Source organism: Homalodisca vitripennis, unplaced genomic scaffold (genome assembly GCF_021130785.1).
Source record: "Homalodisca vitripennis isolate AUS2020 unplaced genomic scaffold, UT_GWSS_2.1 ScUCBcl_1852;HRSCAF=5994, whole genome shotgun sequence".
In the NCBI taxonomy this organism is placed as follows: domain Eukaryota; kingdom Metazoa; phylum Arthropoda; class Insecta; order Hemiptera; family Cicadellidae; genus Homalodisca; species Homalodisca vitripennis.
Window position 1 is genome coordinate 79,429 of NW_025777993.1, and position 12,000 is coordinate 91,428.

Sequence of the window (12,000 nt, forward strand, 5' to 3'; positions counted from 1 at the left end):
AGTACAAGACTAAATTTGATCTTTTGAGTATGTGTACTGATAGTTTTATAAACAAGTATTGCACAACCCTGCAACACTCGCGTGGGGTAAATGTGACCCCACGCGGGCATTTTCGTTCATAACTCCTCAGCAGTTGGCACCCATTCCTTGTTGTTTTCAGTAGCTGTTGGGTTCCTAGCCTATTTGAAGGCCGACAATGCCACACGTGTTTGTTATTTAGCGTTTGACAGCGATAACCTCACTTTTGAGATTGGGGTCAGATTTACCCCACGCGAGTATTAGTGTAACTAATTTTTTTCACAAGTTGTGTCTTTTTTTGTGCGATTAAGCATAATTTATGCTATCATACAGATAACTGGTGTTATTGTTAGTGTTTATTTTGGCAATATGGCCACCGGGGAGGTGTTTGAAAGATTTGTAAATGACATTTTCAATGAATCAGAATCTGAGGAAGAATTTGGTGGGAGCGATTCTGAAGAAGATAATGTGGAAATAAATAACGAAGATAGTGAAAGTGAACAAAGTGCTGATGAACTAGAAGTAAATGGAGATGATGAAATGGATGAAAATTTACGCTTTTATATTGGCAAGAATCAACTAACATTGTGGATGAACAAACCACCATGTCAAAATGTTCGAGTTTTGGATCGGAACGTTATACCTGCAATGCACGCACCAGGAGTGAAACCAGCAGGTAAAAATTCTCTTACACCTATACAGGCCTTTGAGCTTTATTTCACCGATGAAATTCTAGGCAAAATTGTTGATTATACAAATGAAAAAATTGATCAACTGAGAGGTAGTTATAATAGGGAACGTGATGCAAAAAGTACTAACTTAGCTGAAATAAAAGCTGTAATTGGTCTTTTATATTTAGCTGGTGTGAAGAAAAGCTCACACGTCAACTTGAAAGATTTATGGGCAAGAAATGGGTTGGGCTTTGAATTATTTTGCTGTGTAATGAGTCTCCCGAGGTTTGAATTTTTGTTGACTGCTATACGTTTTGATAGCATCGCAACCAGAGATCAAAGAATAAAAGTTGATAACCTTGCACCTATCAGAGAAATCTTTACTGACTTAGTTGAAAATTTCCAAAAGTACTATTCACTTGGTCATTTGGTGACTCTGGACGAGAAACTTGAGGCATTTAGAGGCAGATGCCAATTTCGGCAATACATCCCCAACAAGCCGGCCAAGTATGGCATCAAACTATTTGCGTTGGTTGATGCAAGAATGTCATATACATTCAACTTGGAAATTTATGCCGCTAAACAGCCTGAGGGCCCATTTAAGGTTTCAAATGCAGCAAAAGATGTTACTATGAGAATGATAAAGCCAATAGAAATTCAGGAAGAAACCTAACTACAGATAATTGGTACACTAGTGTTCCGTTAGCTAATGAACTATTGGCTAAAAAAATAACATTAGTTGGAACCCTCAGGAAAAACAAGGGTGAAATACCTCCAGAGTTTGTAGAAAAAAAGCCAATACACTCATGTTTGTTTGGCTTTGATGATAACAAAATCACTATGGTAAGCTACACTCCAAAGTTAAACAAAAATGTAATATTACTGTCATCAATGCATTATGCACCCACAATCGATGAAACGACAGGAGAACAAAGAAAGCCTGAGATTATTACATTTTATAATTCAACAAAGGGGGGGGGGTGGACACAAATGATCAAATGTGCAGTTTATATTCTGTATCAAGGAAAACTCGTAGATGGCGTTTAGTGATCTTCTTCTGTTTGTTGAATACTGTAGGCATAAATGCTCAGGTAATTCACTCATCAAACCACAACTTTGAGAGGAGAATAATTAGAAGAAAATTTTTGGAAGAAATTGGCCTAAGTCTTGTAAGGCCATTCATGCAAATAAGAGTACAGATTCTGAGTCTTCCTAGAGAACTTCGATCAAGTATTAAGAAGTTTCTGCCTGAAGAAGAAGAAGTAGTAGCCCCAAGAGAGAGACCCCCCGCGAGAGGGAGATGCAATTTCTGTCCTCGACTTCAAGACAGGAAAACAACATTTATCTGTGAAGAGTGCTACAAATATGTTTGCAAGGAGCACATGAAAGTTGTTTGCGATGACTGTGTGTAATAATTGTGTGGAATAACTGATCTTTTGTCAATCTTATACGTTTATTACCGATACGTATAGCCTACACTTATTCTAATGTTTAGTAGCTTATAAGTTTTCTATGGTCAATTATATTATGTACAATTTAACTGGTTTTATTTTCCAAAAGCATCATTTATTTTCTATAAAACAACACAGAATTAATATAAGAATAGATTAAGTCCAAAAATAGTCGTAGATATAATAAAAACAAAACAAAACCAAGATGGGATTATATTGACCCCACGCGAGTACTAGTGAAATTTTTTTTGCGCGAGTGTTGCAGGGTTAACGTTCAGCTATAGGAAACATGCTGAACTTGTAATCATAAAAGTTACAGTATCTTCTCCATGTGACAGAGCCAAACACGATAGCCAAGCAATTCCTGCAAGTTTCTCACCAGCCAGCTGCTATTATAATTCCTGCAAGTTTCTTACCAGCCAGCTGCTATTATAATTCCTGCAAGTTTCTCACCAGCCAGCTGTTATTGTAATTCCTGCAAGTTTCTCACCAGCCAGCTGCTATTATAATTCCTGCATGTTTCTCACCAGCCAGCTGCTATTATAATTCCTGCATGTTTCTCACCAGCCAGCTGCTATTATAATTCCTGCAAGTTTCTCACCAGCCAGCTGCTATTATAATTCCTGCAAGTTTCTCACCAGCCAGCTGCTATTATAAGAAGGAACTATATAGCCTAAAGGCTGGATATGATCGTAATGGACTAATAGTTAAATAATATATTAGAGAACTATTAAAGTTTACGCTGACCATTAATTCACATTCGAACAATTTGTCTTTCAAATATTTACGACCAAGTTGAAACTGAGTTGAGGGCACTAGAGAGACACACAATAAGCTAAGGGTGACTATACCGCAAAGCTTTGTCCAAACATATGTCAGAGTAGCATGTCTTGTACTGGAATCACAATTTCTCAGGTAAATTACAAAATAATAAGTAAACTGCCAAATGTATTCTCTTAATCATTAAGTAGAACATGAGGAAAGCTATAGCTTTGCCGGTTAAAATTTAATTACGAGATTAAGCCAAGATATTTCCAAAATTAAAACCGAGATGATCCATATAAAAATAAATCTAAAGTCAAGATAATTTTAATAACGGTGGGTCTGTGTTTCAATAGTGAAAAAACTTATACTAATTTAGTTTACTTGAAATTCAGAACAGACTATAAATGAATTTTGTATAGTAATTCGACTTTTAAATACAGCTAGAAAATAATTATGGTTTAAAAAGAATAGGTAGCTAATACGTAGATATGTATACGTATAGTATACCAAATTGATGATTGGTCCAAGGGTGAATAGCTATCACATGACTTTGTACCTAAAGTCTAAGAGGATCATTATTAAAGAAATTATAGTGGGGACATTTGAAATATTACCGTACTGTTAGTTGCGCCAGGTTATTTTAAATGAAAAGGTGAGAGCAGTAAATTGCTGAGTATTATAATTGTTACATTCCTAAATTCGTTATTATATTATTAAATTTTATTTAACCATTCCACTTGTCAAACGTTATCTCACTTTATAGCGATTGGAAATATGTAAGAGGTTATCTTTATTTCTTATTAACTAATTCATAGTGACGTTCTACTATTGCTTATCTTAACGCTCCATTAAATAAGTTTGAAGTTAACGTAGGAAATATTCGGTAACTAAATCATTATTTTGGATTTAATTTGCTAAAAAATTGTCCAATGTCAAACTTTTAATATTTTAAATTAATTAATATTGAAGTTTTTTTATCATTTTGTAGACTTATTAGTATTTTTTTTAATTAAGTTAAAATTAATTTAAACAGCTTACAATATACATGGATCATATATACCCCTTAGTTACTATATATAATAAGAGTTGCAACCAAGGCTAGGAATATAGTATTTGGTTTACTAGTCCGAAGAGTTTCACGCTGAGTCCCTTATCGCCGAACTGATGAAAACTCGAGAGGTAGTCAATGACCGAGTTAACTTCTGTTGTAACTTCTCACCAGTAGCTAGTAATTTACACACAAGTCTATATTATACCTTGGTACTACGTCGTCAACAATTTTAAAACTATAGATCTGTTTTCATGGAGATTATCCATTGTTAGATAAATGGTGTTTCACCCTAGATAAATCAAACTGATTATATTTCCAAAGATAGGTTGGTGTACGAAATTTTGAATGCACTGTTACTTGATTAGCTGGAAATGGAATATGAATTATTATACTAAAAACAATAAATTGTGTAACGTAAAATAAACACACCTTACAACATAATACACATAGAGAAAAATATTTCAATAACATCTCTGTGGAACAGTTGATTTTAAACCAATAAATGATATGTGATATTAATAATGAAAGAATGATGTGATAATAACGGCGAAAATAATATGTAAATTAAAAACTATAATTGTTGAGGTATCTTTTATTTTTACTTATAATTTTCTATTAATAACATATTTGTTATCATTATGTTACTAATTTTTGTGAAATTTAATAGCACAAAACCTCGTATATTATTTTAAAAGTGTTGTAAACCGAATTTCGTATGAAAACCACAAGTATACAATGCTTCAAAAAAAAGTCTTAAATAAAATGTTTCAAACATGAGTGGCTATATTTGATGTTCGTAAATTTATTTTATAAACTTTACCGCATTTCCTGTAGTGATAGTAACAAACGGGCAAGTAAGTGGCAACGGCCAGAGCCCGATCATTAATTATATGCAGGTTAAATATCCAGTACATTAAGTGAGATATTGTAATCATCTGCAACCCTACAGGTAAAAGACAAATCCATGAGTTGCTACGGTCTAAGCTCAAGGCTTAATTTTTAACGAGCTACATACATATTCTTTCTGGCGCCCCATATTTTACTTTTACGTAGATAGAAGCTGGTTTGCTCGTTGTGTTGCGGGAGTACGTTGAGCGCAGACAGGCTGTACTGTTGTGTTGTCACTGACTAGCTATTGCACAGAGTATAAATGGTCTAAACCATATTTTCTATTCCATTAGTCACTGATTCAACTCTAAATGAAAAACAGTAAATATAAAAAAGTGTTCTCTTTTCATAGTACTCCATTTTTCTAAGGAAATAGGAATAAGTCTAAGAATAAATCAGTAAAATGTAGAAACTTTAATTAATGAATTCTGTTTCCATTCAAGTCCAGCCGTGATAAGGTTTAGGATAAGGGATGATAAGTCTCCTAGAGACTGGACGGACCCTAAGAATTTATAGCTACAAAATAGGGCAAAGCGAGTTTGGGTAGCGGTATAGTGGAACATATTAGATATATCTGGTAGTCGTCAGAAATCTGTAATTATCTTTAAATGCAGAAGATGTCTTTTTATGACAGTTTTACTTGACTTAACTTCATCATCTCTTCATATAGCAGTTACAGTTGTCAGTCACTCACTTATTCATCACTAATTGTCGTACTTTTCAAAATTTCAGAAAATCCAATTTAACTCATGTATGTCACATGACACCATTTTCATAATGATCAAACATCCATACAAGGTAATAATAAGATTAAAATTTTCAACATGCTAATGTTCTAGAAAGGAGAAATTTGCACTGCTTTATTATTCTCTCAACAGACTCCCGTCAGCGAAAATTCGTTAAACTGACAATAGATTACAATGTCGGAAGTAGTAATTGTTTAACCTGAGTCGAAGTTTCAGACCAACTCAATTTTGTGATCGATACACCAATGCAAGCTATGTGGTGGAGGAAATGCCTTAGAACGGAAGTAAATTACAATGTCCGGATGTAGATGGTATTTTACAAAAGCAGGCTTCCTCTAGTCACGCATTTACTTATTCCAAAACCGAATTTAAAAAAAACTTATAAATAAGGGAGTGACAAAATAACAATTAGTCGTGAATGGTTCTACATAAGGTGCAGGGAATGACAGGTGAGTAAGTGGAAAGTGATTTCTGTTCCCGGCGTGAGAAATGTAACACGGCTATAGCTAGCATGTAAGATTGCCAGTTCTTGCTGCTATAATAAATAATATTTAGCATTCGTTATTATTTTACACAGAAGGCTCACTATCGTTAATAAGTAAATGTATGCACGTGTTAATGGGAAACAATTATAAATTGTTGCCCACTTATATTAAATGTGCTATGGTAAATGATTTGCGATTATTATCTTGGAAAAATATTTACGATAAAGACAGTAAAATTTTCTTCTAAGGCAATGTTTATTATAGCTGAGTAGTTATCCTGGCCCGATATTTTGGGAACTGATTTTATGGGGACATGATCATTAACATACATAATGACCTGAATTATAATGAATGAATTATAATGAAGTGCCTGATGATGGAATCTTTGATTCAGAAAGGCCTTGCACAAAATAAAAAATTATATATTGGAAAATGTTGTATTCCTTTATCTAGTGATACTACAATAGACTTGAATTATTTCAAATAAAACACAATAATTGGATTTTACAAAATAACATTGCAATATCAAGTAACACAAAACTGAGAATTATAACAGGGTATTTTAAAGCCAAGGATGCAATAACAAAATTACTGAATTGTTATCCAGATGTTAAAACAAATGTACAGAGTTGGATACAAACGGGAGGTCCCTTCTGCAACCTTAATTTCAAATAAGCAAACCAGCTTGGATGATTTTAAGGGGAAAATCCAAAGATTTGAAGTTAGCCAGGATGATAAAACTGCAGTTGAGCAAAGTTTGTTAAATGCTAGTGTGGAGGAAGACGTCTTGAGGTTGAGATCACAAATACATCTTTAACCATTTTAAACAAATCTCTGAAGCCTCCAGAAATAATTTATTAGTGTGCATGTGCGACTCTCCAATGTTCGACGATTGATATTATAGAAATTTGTATTCAAACAAGACTAAAAAATTCTTGTTTAACAATTTCTAATAAGCTACAAAAATCATAAAACCTCATATTTTTGGAGACTTTAGATTTTAATTCAAGCCGATTTTTGGAATGAAATGAATACTCTTTATTGAAATTTAATTACTGTGTATCATAATTCATTAAACACTACAGTCGATTAATCTCCAGTTTAAAATCTCAAGGTTGACAAGGTTAAATGTTAAAAGAATTCTAGAGACTTCTTAAATGGAAATTCCTCATTTGTATGTTACTATTTCAGTAATTTGTTCCTCATACGTTCCGTCTGTGCCCCTTTATCTTTATACCCGTATTTATTAGGTGACATTTTGTTATATTAACTGATTCATAATCATTTTTTAAGTGAGTTTTGTATGTGTTTGTCAATGTACAGACTTGGTGCAACTAAACATACGGCGTATATTTGATCCGTTTAGTGTTGATTGCTTTTTACTGTCTTTGATATAATAAATTAATTAAAATTAATAACTTATTTTTCAATTTAAGAAGTACTAAAGCTTTATTTTTGAATAAATAATGGTATTATATTGACCATTTAATGCGTTAGATGTAACTATAATAATAGTTTTTCAGTACTGTGCAATAGAATCCATTCGGTATTAAAGAGGGCTTTCTTAAGGATTAGCATATAGATCAAGACTGAGAGATGAGAGGCGAAAAAGATGAGCTAATTTGTAGGCTCCCTGAAGGTCCATTATCTACACCACTACACTTTATACAGCCCAGGAGTTTTGATGCAAAACAATTTATTGAACTTTTGTTTATTAAATATGTATAAAATGGATAAGAATTTTTTCAGTATTGTGGCACAAACAAATTTTTATTTATAATAAATTAATATTAAAATAACAGCTTGAGTAATTATAAAGAAGCTATTTTACACACAGACACACACATGATTAAATGATTTTTTTAACTTAAAAAGCTTCCTTAAGGATAGAACAAGGTATATCCACTTAAGGACACGCACTTCAAGTCAGTAAGTTAATTTGTTATCCAAATATCCCCTTGATAGATAGGCAAAGCTATTGTTCAGTAAATTAAAATTCCCGTGCATGTTTAGTTCAGTGTTCGTGTTCAAGTCCAGAAACCATTCGGATACAACCATTTAACTTTTATTTACCGCACATAAAAAACCACATTCACCTTAAAATACTTACAAAATTCTACAAAACCACTTTTTGATTTGTTTCTTTTTGACTGAGTAAAATGCTTGTTTACAAAATAATTTAATAAGCGAGATTATGTTTTGATAAGCCGGTACGTTTGTAATAAATCACATGCAGAATTTAAGAATAGTTAGAATTGCCACTGATTTTTAATACAGCCTCAATTTTACTCCTAAAAATTACTCCTAAAAAGTTACTATTTATAATATTATGTTGTAAATTTTAATAGTTTTTTATCGCCTCTGAAATAATGAGTCCAATAACGAGTGTAGAATCCACTGGATCTTGTTATTACATATATTTATAAAAAACTAAACATATAATTTATATGAAAACTATATCATAACCTAAAAACACATTATTATTCTCAATCACTACAAAACTATCATTTGGAAGAACTTGAGAACAGTGTTGTACCGTTAGTTAGTTCCATTTTATATATTGCAACATTTTACAACCTAGTTAGCCAGTACAACTTAATATTATTTTTTATCCAATGTTCCGGAACTAAATTATCGACGGACTAACTACCAAATTGGCACGCGTATGAATATTTTATTGTAACCCTTCATAGCAGCCCAACTACGTGACCGATTTCACCTCGCGCGCTATGTCCGCGAGCTCAAGTATTATTTGAGTAGATGGCTACCACTTTCATAACTTCTACTCCTCTTCTAGTAATTACCGACTAGAAATAACCCTTCTTAGACTACATCTTCAATGTCTCGTGCCAAGACGCCGACGCCCGGGTTGTGAGTCTACATATTGCGAAGGGAAGTAAAATCTTAAAGTTTTATAAAGTAAAATATCGTAGGCATAAGTAAAAAATTCCATAGAACATTGGATATTTTAGGCCCACCTATCAGATATACATTTTTAGTTCTTGTACTCTAACTGGCAGCAACGTGGCAAGGCATACATTTAATTTAACAACTAAAAGTGGTGCTTGTAAGTTTCATGAATTAAATTGAACTTATAAGTAAACTTTGCAATTCGAGTATTTATTACTACGACCTCAGAAGTCACCACCCCCATGTGTTATCGTCATTCGGTATAGTGTAATCGTCTGTTACATTCAAAAGAAATACTCAAACACATATTCCACAACACGTTTTACTTCCGGTTACTTTAATAGACAGTCTTCGTTCAAGAACATTTAGTTGTTACTTCGGTAGTTAGAAAACATGGTGTATAACAACTGCTGGTTTTTATTTTGCTTTGGTCGATACCATCCTTTATCTTTATTAATTTTATATTGTTTTTGTGCAATACTTTTAGAGCAAAGTACACAGAAATAAATGTCAAATCACTATCAGATAATAATATACAGACGGAAAATATGTCTCGAAGGAAATGTATATGAGATCTATTATTACTTTACTTTAAAAACTTCTAATGACCAACCTTGGCAGGGATTGGGACTGCCTGTGCTTAAAACAGTTGCCGTGCATTCACCACTGTTACTAGAACCAACAGCAATGGCTGCAGTGAAACTGCTATGGGCACCCATGTTAGATTATTTCCATGGTACTAGAGCCAGTCCTTGGGCAGGTCGTAATCCTTTTACCATGCTACCATGTAATACTCCCCTCCCTTATTAGGTTTGTTAATTGATATAATGAAGATTACGTCACGTGTGCTGCAATCTACTGCAGACAATATGCACTGTCTCGACAAAAAATTATCTGGATTCGTAAATGAGACGTCTTAAAATTTACAGTTTAAATACTTTATAATAGCGTTAAAGGGTTTCATATTAATTTTTTTTAAACTATTATTGAAGTCCAAGTACATTTATAGAAGAAAAAAGTATTTTTTTATGACAGACCGCTTGATATTAAAAGGAAATGTATTATGTTCTCGGTTTTAATTCAGGTAATATAAATAGAGGTTATTCCATATGTTCTTCGATTTGACACGAATTTCTGCAATGCTTGTACCAAATCACTCAAGTGCATAATGCGCAGACTTGAGAGATGTATAAATATTATTATAAGTAAGTTTGATACATTATAATTTGACATGATACGAATTTCACGTTCCCTAGGTATAAAGCTTTTATACGAATGCTAAACATTGGACTAACCTTTTAATTAGGATTATGTTAAAAACGGTTTAACACGACTAAATATTGAAATAGTGATGAATTTAGTTTCTACAAAAAATTTCTAACAATGCAAATGATAGATTTATTATCCTCATGGAATATTACTATTTGTTACATATTCTTAATAATTTTCTCCAATAGTTAGAAATATGTAGTGTCCTGTCTAAACATTTGTGTCTATTAAATTCTTCCAAAAATAAAGGATCTATTCAAAGACAATCGGTAGGATTAATCCAATATTACTGCAATTTGACCCTAGAAGTGACAAAAGTCCCTTTAATTGTCTTTTTGATGTGTTTGCATATCAGATAAATACCATGACAAATGGTAAGTTAGAAAAATATACGCACCCTGAAGTAAGAGACCAAGTGGTAAGCACTGACTCCAATTAAAAACTAGTCATTTTCTGAAGGTTTAAGAAAATTATTTTTATTTTAATATATATATATATATATATATATATATATATATATATATATATATACATATATATATATATATTTATATTCGTTTTACTTTTTGATACTGTTCAATAACATAATCATGAAATCTGTTAGTAATTCTCATACAATCGTCTTTCTCCAATAAAATAAAGCTTGGCAATCAAGAGATAAGTGCGTTAATCCCATACTTTTCCACGCTATGTCAAATTAATGTACTTTTGCATATTTTCTGTCCCGTATATACCAAGTTTCGTGCTAACAGTGCTACCACCCTAAAAATCTCAGACTATAAAATTGTGACTGGCTGTGCTACGTGCTTTGATACGGCATACACGTCCACTGTTTAAATTCTGTTACTGAATAATGTTGGAATCAAGTTTTCTAATAAAAAATAGATTTTCATGTTTTTACTAAATAAAATATTTTTGATTACACTGATCTGATGACCAAGTCAAAAATAATATGCAACAACATACATACACACACACACACACACACACACACACACACACACACACACACACATATATATATATATATATATATATATATATATATATATATATATATGTTACACTCAAACACCGAATTCGGACAATGTCCGAAATTTTTACTCACTCCGCGATGTGGACAACGTGAATTACCCACGTCGCGTATTGAGCATTTTTTTCGGACATTGGCCGAAGCGAAATACCCAGAACGCGTTGTGGGTAAGCGAAAGTACTCAAGAGACGAAATAAACACGTTCATCGGAGATTGAGCAAAACCATAATACCCATAACCCGACGTGGGTAATCTAATTTGCCCACGTCGGGTTGTGGGTATTTGTAATTTGCGCAAACGCCGAAAAGCCTCCAAACACAACCATACCATACCCTACACTAATTCCATTATAACAAGTAAAATAAAATCAAATTTTCCTTGAAATTCCATTTATTTCAATCAAAACAAAAACTAAACAGTAAAATACAAGTATCTTATTATTGAAAATAGAAAAAAAAGTTATTTTTCACACATGTACCACTTTCAATGTTTATTAAAGTTCTTTTCAGAAAGTATTCACTTTACTTGTTAGCACAAGAAGTGCTACCGTGACATTTAGAATTGCATTTTAAATTTGATTTTACACATTTGCAAGATCTGCCCGAACACTTCTTCTTGCATCCACATCTGATGAAACCTTGTTTGGACCCGGATGACTTCATTGCTTCTTTACGGACATTGAGCTGTTCATCAGGTACATCGATGTTATTAAT

The 12,000-nt window shown here is 32.7% G+C and overlaps 1 protein-coding gene across 1 annotated transcript; it reads left to right on the plus strand.

The window, feature by feature from the left end:
* The first annotated feature begins 387 nt into the window (after window positions 1-387).
* LOC124371711 (piggyBac transposable element-derived protein 4-like) lies at window positions 388-1,362 on the plus strand. The gene has a single exon (XM_046830046.1). It carries the CDS (start codon window positions 388-390, stop codon window positions 1,360-1,362), a length of 975 nt encoding a protein of 324 aa, XP_046686002.1.
* The last annotated feature ends 10,638 nt before the right edge of the window (window positions 1,363-12,000 follow it).